We start from the raw sequence: 18,003 nt of genomic DNA, 5'->3' as shown, positions 1-18,003 counted from the left end.
TTTTAAAAGACTTGTAACTCAGAGCACAGTAAGACACGAATGTTGACAGCTATTTTTCCTCTTTTTCCCTTCCTATTCAATTTGGTGTACACACCTTTCTCACAACACTGAAAATGAAGTAATTGTCACTGCTAAGTGTGAATTTATTACATCTTGTGGAAGACTTTGTCAGGGGAATTTCTCTCCTCCAAGCCTTATGATCCTTCTATAGGAACATCTTCAGCCAACTGGCTTTCCAGCATCTTACCACAGCCATACAATTTAAAAATGGCAGGGCACCCAGTAAGAATTTCTGGTCAATCTCTTTCCACTTCAGAAGGCCTGTGACAGCTCTGAGTTGCCAGGCATGAATTCTTCATATACAGCAACACACTTCATTGCACTGTCCACAGGGTGCAGCCACAACCAACAGCTCTTCAGTATTCCAGGTTCTACTCCAGGTTCCAGCACCAGATTTGAGGTGTTTTAGTTCTGTTGTTGATACTCATGCACTTACAGCTCTGATTTTCATGGGCCACAACCAGGGGGAAGGTTACCTTAGCTCTTTTTTTTTGCACAATTGTAAAAGAAATACCTGAGGAAACCAAAAGGGCCCCAAATTTACAAAAGAAAACAACATGAGTATTTTGTTAAGTTCAAACAGCTTTGAAATATATCAGCAGTATCTTTCAAATTACAATAGCTGTTCAGGGCCTGAGACTTCAGATTAAGAGAATTAAATTTCCAAAATTCAGTGGAGTGTGTGCTTACTTAATTAAAAGCAGATAGAATTTCATTTGCACTTCATTGTTAAGAATGCCACCTATAATATCACATTTTGACAGTGCAGCTTAACTCCAATTTACATTAAAAGCATACTTCATCAAACTCATTCTGAAGTTCATTAGAAAAGCTAAATGCCAGCACTATTTGCTATGGCAATCCCATCCCATTTAGGTGTTTAAATAGGCAAACACAGTCAGATAAACTCACAGCAGATTGTGAATGTTCTGTGGTTTTTTCAGATGAAGTCTTCTGTATCCGAACCACTACTGAGCTACATGAGGTATCCTTGATTTTAAATTTTCACAGGTATCGCTCAAGGCATTGAAAAACTATGTTGCTTGTATGTTTATAATGTAAACCAGCTTATTTTATTTTCCTCTCAGAAATGAAGCAGCATATTATACTCATCACTGGGCTATGTCCCACACAGCAAGGACTTCTCACAGACTGACAGAAAGTTACCCTTGTGCACTGCCTTTAGACAATGCAGATGTAAGGTTAGCACAAACTTTCCCCCCCACCCAAAGGAGCAAGAAGGAGACTTAAAACAAGCAAGAGCATTCCATTTGCTATGACAGCCACTCAAGACAGCCAACAAGTGTTCCTGGAATGCTGGAGGGCTTCCTCCTTCATCTAAGCCACTTTGACAGCCAAGTAGAGGCAGGAGAGGCACTGCTCCTACCTATTTTGGTTCAGGCATGTCTGGTTAGATGAACTATACCATGCTTGTTTAGCCTTCTTCTTTGGCTGAGGTAACCTGCTGCAGACAGATTTAGAAATTCCTTTCAGTCTACTTCTGCAACATATCGAGCTCATCACAAACACTGCCAGTTTGTGCCAGAGTAATGGACAATAATACAGAAATTACCTGCTTGTAACACACTCTTTACATAGGAGGAGCATGACCAAGAAGAGCTAGAAGGTCTGCTTTAATCTAGGCTCAACCACTGCCTTCATACACTGTCTCAGCCACAACACTTCAGAGGTCCATCAACTGGTCTCATTCCAGTTTCAAAGCATGGTAACACCCAAATTGCTAACGAGGCAGGCTGTAATAGCAGTAACTATAAATGTCTTGTTACATGATTTCAGATAAAAATCAAATTATCAAAACTGTCCATAAATACTCTTTGCAGGGTAGGAACCATTCCTCAAGCATGTTACTGAAACATTATGGTGTATATAGGATATTGAGGGAGTTCACGTTAAGTATTTTGGGACAGTTTTACGGATGTGGTGGGTTGTCTGGTCCTTGGAAGGCCAGACAGGCACTTCCCAGGAAGCTTGTACATGGGGGCTGGCTTTAGGCTTTGCAGTGCATTGGTGTGGGACTAAAGGCTTTATAGCCCTGCAAGATGAGCAAGGCAGCAATGGTCTAACAGAATGTTTTGGATTCTTGTTTTCATCTTTCACAGGAAGAGAGATCTGTGTGAAATAAAACAACCTTCAGCTTTTATGAATTTACAGCAAGATTGTACACATCTTGGGACAAGCTCTAACTGGCAGGCAGATCTCTCTCTCTCCTGTTGCAAGTTAACTGGACAGTCTTTGAACTGGAAATTTCACACCCAGTTTACCACAGAGCCAGGCTCTTAATAGAAGACAGAACTGGAAAACATACGAGATTTTGACACCAGGATTTTGAACCAACAGGTCAGTGAAATTTTTTTTAGGAGAGGAAAAATAACTAGGATTGTGCCTCACACCTCTGCTGCAGAGCGCTTCCCTTGTTAGCACAGAAGCCTCAGCCTTATATTCTAGAGGTCAGTTTTAGTACTGTTCATATCTTTGGTCTTTTTGTAGGTTTTTTGGGGTTTTTGTTCATTTTTTTCTTGGTTTTCTTTTCCTTCCTGTAAAGCAATACTGTATTCATACATAGTTTATTCACAAGTCAGAAATGTATGGTCTGTGACCACTGACAGATTTTGCAAAGAAGTGTTTCATGTGTCTAAAATCTCCTTTTTATCACATAACAGGTATTTGCAAAAAAGTACTGAAATTTTAAACACCTTTAAAAAGGTAAAAACATACAAACTAAAATAAACGGTAAGTGAATGACTGAGAAAAGCCTGAGTGTTGAAAAGCTTTTTTGAGAACCATTGCCTGTGATCACTGGATTCTTTTTTAAGAAGAGAATAAGCCATGGGAGTCTCCGTAAAATCCAAAGTACACACATCATACTCCTCTAAACACTCTCACCACACAAAAGCTTGCAATAAATTCTAAATTATTCACAATATGTCATTGAGTTGGCACTCAGTAACATCAATGATGTAACTTTCTTCTGCCTTCACATACCAAATACACTAATAAAATCTAGCAAATTAAATCTGGATTCACTAGGTATTATTAGCCTTAATCTAAAGGAGAGAGTTCTGTTGAGTCTTGCTTCATTTACCCTTCATGTTCCTGTATTTTACCATGACTCATGCCAGCTTTTAAAAGCAGCCTTTAATTTCAAGGACACCAACTTTGCTTACAACCTCCAAATTAGAAATAAAGTTTAAAACAGGTAAGAAACTTGAATCAATGGAATCAGCAGAGAAACAATAGAAAGAATAATGAAAGTCAGAAAGAACTGACTAATACTGCCAGCATACACTACAAAGTTCTGAGTTTTAGGAACTTATTTGCTATTATTTCAAATTACCAATTAAAGTTAGTGCATTTAGTTCTTCAAAGAACTAAATGCTTAAAGTGATCAAGTTTAATCAAATAATTTTCTCTCCTTTAAGTCATTGCAGTATCCGTAAACAAAAACTATGCGTACAAAATCTCACAATCTTTGATTTTTGCTCCATTCTAAGTATCAACCAGCTTATGGACCCCATTATCACTTTCAGCCCAGCATGAAATTTCATAACTAAAACAAACAAGAAAGCTCATGTTCCAACAAATTTATTACACTCTTGAAGAATTCCCAGAAAGATGAGCTTGTTTTTTCTCCGGAAATCTGTTGCGCCACCACATTTCCTCTGTTCGTTTGAAATGCTCATGCCATTTCCTTAGCTTTACAGTACTTTTGATCTTCTCATAGCACCCAGAACACCTGAGTATTCTCATAGCACCCAGAATACCACCATTTCAAGAATTTTTTAATCTGTCTCATTTACCAAATCCTCAATTTCCAGACTGCAGGATTTACTTTAACAACCTCATTCTATTCTGGTCACACACATCAGAAAGATTAAGGTAATTCAGATCAAGCCGAGAGACAGAGTAATTAAGATTGGCATAGAGGATGAAAAATGCATTTTGGAAGTAGTATCTAGAGGAGCATATCTTGTTCAGCCTATGAAAATATGTCTCCTCTACTTAAATACATCAGAAGAGGTTAATAGTAGAACAGACCACAAAGGCCTACAAGCAACTCAAAATTACAAAATTTTGGTGTAGGAACAAAAGGACACTGGTTTTTCAAGACCCAGTGTAAGAGGGAGTATTTTATTCCTTCCAATGGGGAAAGATCATCAACAGTAGATGAAAAGTACTATAATAGCTGGAGATGAAACAAAAACCCTGAAGGTTACTTACATTCCCATACTCTTAAATCATATCAGCTGGGATAAGTTTCTGACCTGGCTGTCTTGAAACCTGGCACCCTAAAACCTCTACTAGGCACGCACAGACTCATTTCATCCCTGTCCAGGTTAAGGTGTCTGGGTTATACCATACCCACACCCTTTGACAGTCACTGCCCATCCTTCCGCACTCCTCACTTTCTTCTCCTGCTGTAGTGCTCTGCTGGCTCTGCTCCCTGTGGTGTTCAACACATCCCCTGGGTTGACTGGAAGTTGTGCAGCTGCCTGCCTTTTGCCACAGTTTTCATCAAGGCAGCCACGACCTCAGCAACAGGCCACCACATATTTAATGAACAGAGCTAGCTAGCACCTGCCTGCAGCCAAGGGCAGTCTCAGTACTGAGGGGACGGAAAAAAGACAACAACTGCTAAGACATGGGATATTAACTGAGAATTTTAGCAAGTCAGCAGGTTGTAGAGAGCAGCAAACTAAAAACAACAACAAAAAAAAAACCCAAAAACAAAGAAAAAAAACAACCCAACAGTGTTAGGACTACAGCATCTAGTTTGGCTGTTGTAAACAAGCTGCTCATTGGAGAAAGGGAGCTGAAGGCTTGAGCCTTCATTTGACAAAGTAAATGTGCTTGCTCTGTCTATAAGAAGACCAGATGAGCTACAGATAGTCTGGAACAATGCAGAGAGGAAATCGGCACTATCACAGATGAGGTGGCTGCCACAGTTAAACTAGACGTAACAGGGACAGAAGGTAATTCTAAGCTTACATCAGAAATGAGAGTAAAAAGAAATGTGATGAAATCACTCAGACACTGCAGAGGCACCTATCCCAAAGTTACTACTACTTGCACATTATATCTGCTTCTGGAGAAAATAATAGCAGAAGATCCTGAAAACATTGCTATATTCAGGAGTTAAGACATTCTTCAGTAAGTTAAAAAGATATATATTCAAAATTTAAATAGTAAGTAATGAACTAGTTAGCTCCCATTCATAACAATAAAAACAAAGGCAACACTAATAGCTATTCACTTAGGCGGACTTTATAATAAAATTACTTAAGTGGATACCAGTGTTTAAAATACTAAAAATCCTGACCACTAAGGATCAGGCAGTGAGGGCAACAAAAACGGTACAAAGTGCCAGGGAAACAGAGCAGTAAGTAGAGTCAGAAATGGCAGTCAGAATTTTGGATGGGAGCAAAAAGACTCATAGTGCAAATAATGACTTTTTAAGGACTCAAATCTGCTAGTTGAAAGTGAAGCAAGGTGGGGCTCAGATAGAAAATAATGGATAAGTGCAAAACGGTCTGTCGTGCAGCAGCTATGACACCAGGGATCTCAGATTCATTCAGACACAGATGGCACCATGGAAGCCCTTGGGAATGCTTTAATGTGTCCTCAACAGCTTAATTACCACAATAAATGAAATACTCATATTGCTTTACTAGTGAAATTAATAAGATTAAAAATGGAGCTCCATACTGGGTTTGCTAACTTCACAGAAAGATTAAGAGACTATTACAAAGGGGGCAGTAAAGAATTATCTCTGTGTTTCTAAAAATGTAGCTCAATTAGTATTTCCCAAAGTTATGGTTTTAAATATGACATAAGGTATGAACAGCACAAGTTAAAATTATGCAGTCATGCACTTCTTGCTGTGGGATCATTGAGTCAGTTTCAGATGGAGCAAAACAAAAAGTAGCCATAGACTTAAAAAAAAATACACATCAAAAAAATCAGCCAAATTTTGAACAACATACATAACTGAAAGCTTTTTAAACCTTTCAAAATTTCTTGACTTCAGTCAGATGGAGCACCTCTCCAATGCTACATAACTTGGACTGAAAAACAGCAGTTCACTGAAGCCAAAACAGTTGTCAAGCTCAACAGGTGCACACAGGGGATGGCAGAAATTATATTTGTGCTAAATATCTGGTCTTCCAAAAGCCTTACTTGAAATACAAATAATCGTGTAAGCCAGTAATGAAGTTGACAGGCTCCCCTGGAGTTGGCAAAGGAACTGCTAGTGCTCCCAGCAGCAAGGCAGGACAATGTTACTGCTCCTTGAACATCCAAGGCAACACAAACGTCACCAGAAACGTCACAATGCCACTTCTCAGGAAAAGCAGCTGCAAACCCAGAAAAGGGTTTTCTTCTCTAAGTATTGTACAACCTTGGGAGGGGAAAAAAAGCTTCCATATAAATTCTGAAAAAGACAAAGAGATGGAGAAAATGAAAAAAAGGAATTTGCATTAGATAAATTTTCCTATTTTTATCAGTGTTTCGTTCCAGCTGAACTATCTCGTTCATCAGCTCATGTGCCCTTTCACAGACCACCCCATGGGCACAGAGGCCATTGGGTCCCTGCCAAAAAAGCAGCTGAGGAGGCATCAAGGCTGCGTGCATTTAAAAAAATGTGAACTAAACCGCTGGCCTGGATCCAAGTAAGCCTGTACCACCCTCTCTACTCTGAATGTTATCCAGAGAGTAAGGGCACAGAAAAATCACATTTAAACTTAGTCTCCATAACTTCTTTGTCACAGACATATTATAAAAGCAGAGTCCTGAGGGTTTTTTTCTGAATCAGAAAGAAAAAAAAATGGTTGCACACAGTCTTTTTCAGACCTCTATGCAAAACATTCTAGCCACTCATACTAATAAAACTCAGAATTTTCTAGAAAAATTTCATTCTTTTTGTTCATAAACTAGCAATCTTGACCCCCAGCTTTTAATTTGTTTTACTGAAATATTTATTTCTTTCAATAAACGAAGCATTCCAGATTTGACTCTCTATGCAACAAAGATTAGTCAGAGATCAGGACAGTGATTTTACTTACTACCCTCCATTTATACATATGAAGGTATAAAGCTGACTACCAGAAGAGTAACAGAAGGTATTAGCAGATTCATTTCTAAAGCTTCAGCTTACCAAGTTAATGATTAATTAATTTATTAAAATAGAGCTGAAAGTCCAGGAGCAAAGTTCCAAAGTAAAACAAAGTGATTTTACTTGTTCTTAACACAGACTCCTAACTGATTCAAAAATGTCAGCACCTGTTACCCTGACCAGAAGCTTTTTACTACCTTGCATAGGATTGCAAAGAGTAAACCCAGCAAAAGTAATGGATTGACTCATAGAAACAACTGTTTATAAAATGGAGTCCTTTGATAAAAGGTGAGGTCTTGCTGAAGGAAAAACAAGAAGCATCTGCACTAAAGCCCCTGCTGTGCTGTCACTCAGCACATGACAGAGCCCACAGTGAGGTCATCAGCCACTCACTGTGGGCACACTGATGTCATTTAATTGCATGCCTAAATAATTTCATGAAACACGAGGAAGAGATCACTCCTCTTGCCTAAGCTCTTCCGAAAACCTATCCATTATTCCTAATTATCTTCTAATGCCTCTCTCATTTGCCATGTAGAGAGTCACTGCAGTGAGCACGGTGACCTTTTGCTGGAATTCACTGTCTGTGGTATTTCAGAGTTGTCCCACTGAGCAATGGGATCAGGAAATGCAGTGATTGCAAATGGCGTTCTAAAACAAGCATGCAAAAGGGCTGAACCACCCTAGATTGGAAACAAGCCTTTCAAGTTGATGGGTGCCATTAAAGGAGGACAGGATGCTCAGATGTCACTCATCCATACAGTCTCCTGTCAATGACCTTTGCAAAGAACAAATCAATACTAGAGCAGATACTGTATCTACTACTTCTTACTGTGTAGGAAAGGTCAACCCATTTTCATGTATGTATCAGTTCCAACATTACTGTTCTCAGACACAGAATTGCTTAAACCTGGGAATTAAGAAAAAATCTCTATCTTGCACAAAACACCATTTCAAAATGTATTAGCTTAAAGAAAAGATTTGGAATGGAATCTTATTTCATAAGCAAGGTATGATGCTTGCAAAAAGAATTTAAAGTTCTATCTTGCTATCACGAAATGTTCTCTAAAAATACAATGCAAATGAAATTATAAACAGCATTTATGAGACTATTTCCTTAGCATAATCTGGTACCACCTGTGTGTTTTACCACAGAAACAAATGTATTTTTAAAACACTAAGCCATTTACAGTCATTTTGTACGTGCCTGCTGTACCTGGTTTTGATTGTATGTACTGGCCACAGAGATTAATCTCCTCTTACAGTTCACTTAGACAGCATATTTTGAGAAGCCTTTACAGAAATACATGTTTTGGTTCTATATTTTAACTCGATCCCATTTAGCTCAATGCCCAATTCTTTCACTTCAGCAAAAAAAAATCTGTAATACACATATTGCCACAGTCTAGGAGATGTTTGGTACCAATGTCATAACTGAAATTTCTGGCCTTTTTTAAAATATGTATTTGAATTCCCAAAGTATGATTCAGTTTAACACTTCATAGGACCTGAAAGTTCAAGGATGAACATCAAAACTCTATTACAATAGACATTGTGGCTAAATGAAAAATCATCCTGCTGTATACCTTAGACATACCACAAATTTCACACAACTTCAGTCTGGTTCTAGTTAGAAGACACTGCTGCACTATTTGATATTGGAAGTGCGAGATCCACAAGGACAATGTTTTAAAATTTCAGAAATCTAGTATTTCAAAATGCTTGCAGATGGGAAAAGGCTTATTTAATACTCAGTGTAATGAATTTCTGAGTTACATTAACTGCAGCATCATAAGGAAATATTGTATTCCTTCTCTCTAGCTGTATGGAAGTGGAGCAATGGCAGTGCCATACATCCATAAGCAAAGTAATAAAAAAGGATCTGTAATTTTTGATGCATACATTTAACACATTTCAGTAAGGTTTATCACATTTCTTGCTTCCTCTTTCCAGCATCACTCATAGTTAATGTTGAGGTATGCAAAATGTTTAAAATCACTCAGAAGTCCACATTAAGAAAAGAGAAGCAATGTTTTTAAGAATAAAATAGTCATTACTAATCTTATTGCACACGACTTGGTCAAGAGATAAAGCACCTTATTATAATTTTGTAAACCAGCAAAACATCCGCTGACTCAATAATTTAATTATTTATGTAATTCTCTTGCAAAGCCACATTCTAAGAATGGTTTCTCTCTGTCAAGCAGATATAAAGGTAGAATCAAGTCATTCAGCTTTGCACCATTGAACAGTGTACACTGACAGATTAGGAAAGCCTATTCTGATGCTGCTGACACACATATCAGCAAATATGAATCTGAAGTTTTGTGTTAATTTTTAATTAGTTGATTGTGCCATTATGTCAGAAAATAAAAAAAAATAAAAAAATAAAAAGAGCATTGTCTTGGAGTGAAACACTGAAAAAAAAAAAAGCTATACTTATGACTGCAGCCATGTGCTAAAAGCCAAATTACAAGCCAGCAACTCATTTTAAGATTTCTAAAACTACCTGCTGAATTATTATTTCACTAAGGAAATCCAACCTATGCACTGTGATGCAGGACAGAGCTGCCTGTCTCCCTGTCTTGTCATACTGCTTATTTTGATTATCTGCAATGGCAGAGAACTATGGATTTTTAATATACTTTTATTGCATTTTGGATAGCTGACATATTGACAGTAGGTTTGGGGCATTTTCTTCCTGAATTTTTATGACTATGCCTTTTTGATGACTATGCTTCTTAAATTTTTATTTGAAGTTTAAAAATGGCTGCATTTCTTTAGGGACAGATGAAAAATTCTATCAGGTGTAATACCAAAAATCTTCATTAGATGCTGAGGGCATTTAGAAAAAACAAAACCGAAACACACAAAAACTCACTCAGTATTAATACTAGTATGCTCTTTTCATCTCCCATTCTGCCCTTGAAAAAGTCTCAACCTTTTTTAAAGCAGGATCCAAAATAAAACATGCTGAAGATGTAACTGCTTTTTAGGCAATCTAGGTTTTTACTCAGTGAAAGCCTATTTCCTTACTCCCTAACAACGAAGAACACACAGTACAACAGTAATTATTCTAAAAACAGTTACACTTCCTACTGTGCCTTCACAACCAGAACTGTGAAACAGAAACATTGCAACAGCACTGAGTAAATGGAAATCAGAATGCTAACTCTGCATGAGAGCACACAGGTCTGCTCAAAAGACTCTGCAGACTGTGGGTATTGCTGTAACTGGCTATGAGTGTCTGCTTTTGAAGAGAGCTATTCCTCATGGCTAATCTCTTTCAGTTCATTTGGTCATACATTAATAGACTGTCATCCTGCACAGCATTAAGAGAGGGTTGTGGTAGAAGCAAAAAGAAATGCTTTCCCCAGAAAGCTGGTGATGGGAAGGGGGAAGCAGATTATAGCCAGCAGCAGCATCCAACTAGAAAACTTGGGGTTTTTACACTTCCATAAAAACAATCAGAGAAAATGCAGCAGAAAGGTATAAAACAGATTTTTTCATTACAACTGTGAACTCTACAATGCTATTGATCTAAATTCTGTGATGTGTTTTGGAGAAATATTTACTTTCAAGGAAAAAGATAAAATAGGAATCCATTACATTCTTTACTTGCCTTAAGAGTATCATTAAAAGCAGGCAAATAAACTCAAAGCATCCATATTCTGTGATAAAAATGTATTTTATAAAATAGCAGTGGTCTTCTGAAACAAATCCCTAAAACCAATAACCAAGTGCTTAAGTAGTATATTTATGTCATGACAAATCAATGGCAAGAAATGTACCTTCAACACACTCCATCCTGACATTTCAAAGGAATACTTTATTTAGAGAATCACTTCATTTTCTCGCCCATACCCAGAAGCCCCAACACTCAATTTCCCCTTTCTTTAATTCTTACTCCTAAAAGTTATAAAAAACTGCTTTTAAAGGTATTTTATTACTCCAACGGAAACAAGTACCTGCCATAAAACAATATACACATTTACATAAGCTTTTCGTAAATTCTCACAAGTCATTGCACCCTATTTAATTTTATCTGAATTTTAACCCTGTTTTAGCACCTAGTCCCACCTTACTACCTTACCATACCATCTTACTAATTATCATTTCTGAAATTCCAAGTCCTGCATCTTAATTAGAATTGTGGACTTGTATTACAGCACAAAATTAACTACAGGACTGAGGATTTGGGCATCTGGGAGAAAAAGAACTGATATGATCCAAGACTTGATTGTCCAAATACCTTGTGTTTTAAAAGTGAGGTGTTTTCTTTAGCTATGACAGATGTCCCTTAGAAAATGGTATCATATCAAAGTCATCAAAACAGTGAAGGCCTAACCAAAATGAAAACCATCAAGTGCATCATACAACATCAGGAAAAAAAAGATAATTCTACCTGTATCGAACATGCTCAATTGTGTCATATGTCAGCTTGCTGCTGATATTCTGACTATGAGGGTTGCCTAGGAAACAGCAAAGATACAGAAATTAATCAATAATCACAATTTTGCTATTAAATTTCTTTTTTATCAAAGTATTACACCAAGCGAGCCTAAAAGATGATAAAGGTTCAATGCATACTTCACAGCAATTCCCTGAAGCCCCTTAGTCAAGAGAAGGGAGATACAACAGGGTAAAGCAATTATGACAGACCCAGAAACTTCAGCTGGATCTCTTACTAATCCTTACGCAGTTTCCCTAAAAAGAAAATGAAACTGCATATGCACAAACATACTAGGAAAACTACAGACAAAATACACATTCATAACTGTATGTGTGCAGTAGCTAAGAAGCAAAAGACAATCTGGAGATAACAGACAATAACCACGATGGGACAGAAAAATTAATCCCTGGTTTTTTAGTGTCTGAAATTCAAATAATGCATTGTAATATAAATTTTATTGCAAAATGAGTGGCCACCTTAGCCCAGTTCAACACAAGCCTATGTAACAATTAAGAGCATGATTTTATCTTTTTGAGCAAAGAAGATTACAGCAATATTCACCCAGACACAGCACACTTTCCTATTAGCAAATACTGAGAGAACATGCTGAAACAGTTTGGAAAGCAAATAAGGAAAAAAGCTGCTATACTAACACAGTTTTTGCAGTAGGCTCCAACATTAGCTACCCTTTTCAAAATTTAAGTTACCCTGATGAAAGCTGTTGAGTGAAGGTGTTGAAAATAATAACTTTAGAGCTCAAACCCAAAACTAATACTTAGACTTTTCATGTCAGATGTTGTATTTCTGTAATTTCCAATTCAAATATTTTCAATTTAGAAGTGAGACTATCTCTTACTCATATTACTTTCCCTCATTTGCACATGTAACAGCTAAACTGCAGTTCTTTGGGCCTGTGGGTTATCACCAAGAAAATAAAAAAGCTGAAAGTCATATTCCTCCATTCACATCTGTGTTTGTTAAATTAACTCTTACTATACAGCATTTACTGTCCTTAGAGTATGAGGCTTAACTGAAAAAAAAAAAAAATTGACCATTCTGGAGCTCTTGTTATCATTTTAGATGAAACACCAATAAAAACATATAATTTGCTCTCCTATAGCATAATAGGTACTATGCAAATCTGCTCCAAACTGGCAGTACTACTATTTCTATTCATAAGCACTCAATTGATTCACAAGTAATTTTTTTTTCTACCACAGATGGTACTTATTAAAAGGGTTGAGCCCAATATTGTTTGAGATAACTAAGATCAGAGCGCATACATTTCACTTTACAATGTCTGTGGTGACAGAACATTAATTTTCGTACCACTGGCATGCACTTGAGTAGGAGATCTTGAAGTAGGTAATCAAATCGATGTATTTTGTTATAACAAAAAAAGCCCCCATCCCTATCAAGAATAACAGTTATTTATAGTGGAACCTAAATTTAAGCTCTGGATCCCACCCTTGCCAGCATTCAGAGAAAAGAATAGGGGGAATGACATAATGGCACATTGAAAATGAACATTACCCAAAGTTCTCAAGTGGCTTGCCCAGATGATAAGCACATGCGTGCCAGTGGTGGAGGGAACTAGCATTTTCTTGTAAAGCAGTGGTACCTAGTTCCCAAGTGAGGAATCCCTTTGTTCCATGTATCAGGGAGCACAAGCAAGACACAAAACTAGCAAAAAGGACACATGACCCACAGATAGTAACACACCATAGGAAATTTGATTACTTCAGTGGGACTACTCACAGCATAAATACTGTGCAGTATATTTTTTTCTGGTTGAGCATGACTCACTCTAATGTAAATTGTCTCACACAGTAACAGTATTTCTTAAACAATGGAAGCTGCTGACTTCATATAAAATCACACCCAGTGTGTGATTCTCGGTTAGATAATAACATCAAAAAGAAATTAAAGGCTTAGGTAGAGGATCTGGGGACGAAGTACTTACAGGTGGTGCTGTAATAGTTAAATGTCCACCCAGATATTACGCAATTCTGTAGATACTTTTACTCACATTCCTCTGCACAGGATTGCTTTGGCAATACCTATCCTTTTTCTGAGTAGGCACCAAAGTCTAATAGTCAGAGCAGAGCAAAGTCTAATAGCAACGATTCTGTGCCTAAATTCACTTGGGATCTTTGAGCTACACTTTTTTTCTGAATAAAATGCTTATACACTGAGTCACAGTATAAGCTCTTTGTGATGACTCTCTCTGAGAAGGAGGGTGGTTCTGGATTCTGGTCCTTGCATAAGAAACTGAGTTTTCATTTTTGCGTGGAAAAAATCACAAAGAATGAACAGCGCTTATGGGTGAAATGTATTTCTTTATCCCAACCCTGGTGCCTAACAGAGTCATGCAACAGAGCCATCCATGTTCACTTTGATCTTTCTTCTTCATCAACATCGACAGGTCTTTGGCCACCAAAAAATGAAGCTTGGGGTGACACGAAGGGCCTATGCCTCATTTGTAAAAGCACTGCTCTTCCAACTACTCTATAGCAGTATTAAAAAACCTGCAGAAGGTCTCTTCCAAGAAGCTCAGTTTTGAATGATTTAGATGGAGACTTCAGAACACTCACGGGAACGCTGCTTTGCACTTACCATAAACATTGTTTCTGAGGTCATCAGTAAAAGCTTTAAGTAGACTCTCTGGGAAAAGTGCTGAACCAGCATGATCAAGGTAAGTAATCCCTAAAATACAAATAAAATTACTAGTTTCAATTTTTAACAGATTTAATGCCATTTTCTCCCACAGATTACATTGTGAAGTGCACCATTCAAATACCCCTTTTCATTCACTAGCAGGAAATTAAAAAAAAAAAAAAAAAGGATGAGACAATAGAAGGTAAACATTTTGATTACCTGTGTATAATTTTTAATTAAAACCAAAGAGGTCCTTCCTTTCATGCTTAGATTCCACCTTTGGAAGAGAAAAATCTTTCATTTGGCCTGTACAAAACTGAGCAAGCTGGTGTCTTCAGACATAGCACCTTGCTACTTCTAGGCTCTACTTATTATGAAAACTACTATTACCACAGTGTTAGCAATTATTATTAACATCAACACCAATAGTAATGTTGTCTTCTTGCTGACAGCTGACACAACTCTCTCAAGAACTGACAGGACCTAAATCATGTCTGAAGCCCAAACACAGGACTAGAATAAGTTTTAATGTATTTGATCATGTCTCATCACTTTTCTGCACTTAACATTTAATTCATTTTTAAAATCTCCTTTTATATTATTAAGCTACTGCAAAACTTTTAAATAAATGCTTATTGGAAAATGGCTTTTTTCATGTTTGGCCATTCTAGATTTCTTAATCTTTAGCAATTATTCTTCCATTTCTCCAGCGTGTTTTATGTTCTTTATTAGTTTTTTTCATTTCACATACCTTAAGTATTTCAACCTTTTTCAAATTTTAATAATGATGAATATGATTAAGATTAGAATTTATTAAGTATTTTAAAGATCTTCCTTTTCCACATGGATTTAAAATTGAGTTAAACTTTAAACGAGAAGCCTTGACACTTGGAAATGTGTAATAATATATATTATGTTACTGTAGCAGTGATCCAGTGGGTAAAGCTGTGAGGCAGTGCTAATAATAAAACCAATCCAGACACCCACCCCTTATTTTCTAAAGAGAAGAGTCCACTCCTGATTTAAGATTTCCTCACTTGCAGTGCCTAGCAGAAGCAGAATTCTTAATGATGGCTTGAAGTCAGTCAAGTGTTTTAAGGTGCTCCAAGGGGTAGAGCATGGACAAAACCAGGGTCAAATTATTAGCTGTACAGATTTTAGAAGGTTTTATTTTTTCAGAAAAGAAGAATCCTAGGATGTTTCTTCCAAGCAGTTTGAAGCAGTACATACAAGCACTCAGGGGTCAAAATGCATATGGAGGTCTGTCCTGCTCAGTTCCCAACAGCTGCTTGGCTCTCTGCAGGAATGCAAGGCTTTGGAGGGAGAGAGGCACACTGCCCATGGCAGGACACAGCCAGGCCCCTGCTCAGCACTGTGGCACAGCTTCTGCCAGCAAGGGGACAGCAGCTATCCCTCCAGCAGGACATAAGCCCACCATGGCCACCCCAGGACCTGCAGCTTGTCACCGAAAGCTCGACCAGGCCCTGTGACATGGAGCTAAAGCGTGGAGCTACAGCCACAACCTCCATGAGCTCCCACAGCTGGACAACAGGCAGCCCACAGCCACTGGCTACAGCTGGGAGAGGTGGTAAAGGCAGGATTAGGGCTGAGAATGGAAAGAGGAAGCCAGAGCCAAGCACAGGTGGAAGGAGGGCTGTCCTGGAGGGAACCACCCTGGACAACCCTCTTCCAACAAAGCCTCAACAGAAGTGCCATTTGGCTCTCACAAGCACGAGGAGCACAGCCAGGTGATGCTCCTCTGGGAGCAGCTGGACCTTTCCAGCCCCAAGGATGGAGACAGGTCATTACACAGACCTACAGCATGAGCAAAAACCAGGCAACCAGCTGAGGCTCCTCAAAGAAAAACCATTCACTGACAAGGGGCAGGCACTTCCTGTCCTGACCAGCACTCCTGTGAGAAAATGTGGAGTAAAAAACTTCTAGGTAAAGGGCCCTTAAGTGGTTTTTCAAATTTGATTTCCTATGTAACTCATGATGAAGGACAATATAGCAGTTCTGTGAAATGGAAGTATAAAAACCAGCTAGTAATTTTTTAAACTCCTCCCATGGGTATAATACTTTTAAAATCTGTGAGAAAATTTGGCTGAGGAAGGAAAAATTATTAATTCTTAAACTTTTATTTTATATTTAATGCTGCTGTTTAATTGAAAACAGAGAACAGCATTTAATACTCTCTCCCACTGCCCAAAAAAAGAAATAGGCTCTCTCGTCTTTTGAGGCTGCACTGAAAAAATATCTTCATTGCTATTGCACTTTTATGATGTAGTTTTTCCTTGCTGTCTTATTTCAACAAAACTGTAGTTTTAAAGAAAAGAAAAAAAAAATGGCACATGTATAACACCACAGAAAAAACACATTAATAACTTTCATTGTGTTTTCTCCCGGTTTAGTAAGATTTGCTATTTTATCTTTATTGAATGCACATTAAGCAAAGAGATTTGTCAGTATATAGAGAACAATCCAGTTTCTGTTGTTTCACTGTGGTATTTAGTATATAGGCTGTCAGCACTATGAAATGATACTGTTTATGGGAAATAACAGGAGAAAGAAAATATAATATGACCAACAAAAAGAACATTAAAATGCAATATCCATCAGGACGTTGTTTCATTGCTCAGGGAAAATGTAAAATTAACTTTTAGTTTAATTTACATACTATTATGTTTGGAGTGTGTAACTGACTTCACCAGTCTAATAATAAACCAACTATTTGATAAAATCACATTTCAGAAGTAGGGTTTTTTAATACAAATATCAAAAATCATTCAATGCATTGGCATTAGTTATGGAGAGTTATTCAGCCAGAGTATCAGTTCATAAGATGCAATATTCATATGCTAATATCCTTGCAGATTAATTTTACATGGGGAACTCTTTGGGAACCAATACAGGCCAGTCTGTCCTGCTGAAAAATTCTCAGCCCAACACTCTGATCTCCTTATGTGCTACAATTCACCTAACAAAGCGTTTACTATCCCTGTGTGCTCTTGGCCCTTTGTAAAACTTCATGAGTGCACACCTACATACAGCCTCGTAAGTGCCAGGGGACTATCCAGTTTAACTGAACATTAAAATCTCTTAAAAGAAAAAAGATAATTTAATTTGGAGCATTTCAATATTAGAGCGAGAACACTCAACTGCGCAAAAGTCTGAGAACCTGCAAAACATACAAGACAAAGAGAAACTACCAGATTAAGCTTCGTGAGCCAAATATCTGCTTCTGACAAAAGCACACTTGTCTAAAATGTGACTCCACCTGACTTAGAAGAAATTGGAAGACATCATTTGATGAATTGAAAGTTGAACAAGGCAGTTACATCTTTACTAAATCTTCTAGTAACTGCTAAGCTGTGTTAATGTCTACCACCCAGAGGACAGTCTAGAGGGAAAGCACAGAGAAATACCCTGGAGGCCCTTCCTCCAATGGCCTGGTGCCACATAACACTAAGTGACTAAGCTGTCTCCTACTTCACAACCCACCCATAAACCCATGTCTAGCCACCCAGCTCCTCTCTGGCTAAATGATTACTACTTTGGTATTATGTAATATGTTCTTGTAATGGTTGAAATTGTTCTTGGTGCTACACATTTCTGAACTTTGTCTAAGTATCACTTCCAAAAATAACCAATTTACCTACACACCATCTGGACGCTCTGTGTTCACCTCCTTAAGCTTTTGTTA

The 18,003-nt window shown here is 37.7% G+C and overlaps 1 protein-coding gene across 2 annotated transcripts in view; it reads right to left on the bottom strand.

The window, feature by feature from the left end:
* Nucleotides 1–18,003, bottom strand: part of MOCOS (molybdenum cofactor sulfurase) — a 257,223-nt gene that overhangs the window by 167,088 nt on the left and 72,132 nt on the right. Inside the window, exons 2-3 of one of the 2 annotated variants that reach the window (XM_066185269.1) lie at nucleotides 14,259–14,348; nucleotides 11,595–11,661 (exon numbers count right to left, since the gene is read on the bottom strand). The exons of the other annotated variant lie outside the window; for it this stretch is intronic. Of the exons in view, the coding sequence (XP_066041366.1) occupies nucleotides 11,595–11,661; nucleotides 14,259–14,348 (157 nt within the window). The remainder of the gene's footprint in view (nucleotides 1–11,594; nucleotides 11,662–14,258; nucleotides 14,349–18,003) is intronic. 2 annotated transcript variants of the gene reach the window in all.

This window comes from Chamaea fasciata, unplaced genomic scaffold, assembly GCF_029207755.1.
Source record: "Chamaea fasciata isolate MVZ Bird 193981 ecotype frontalis unplaced genomic scaffold, bChaFas1.0.hap1 SCAF_1, whole genome shotgun sequence".
In the NCBI taxonomy this organism is placed as follows: domain Eukaryota; kingdom Metazoa; phylum Chordata; class Aves; order Passeriformes; family Sylviidae; genus Chamaea; species Chamaea fasciata.
This window is presented reverse-complemented; position numbering and strand designations above follow the sequence as displayed.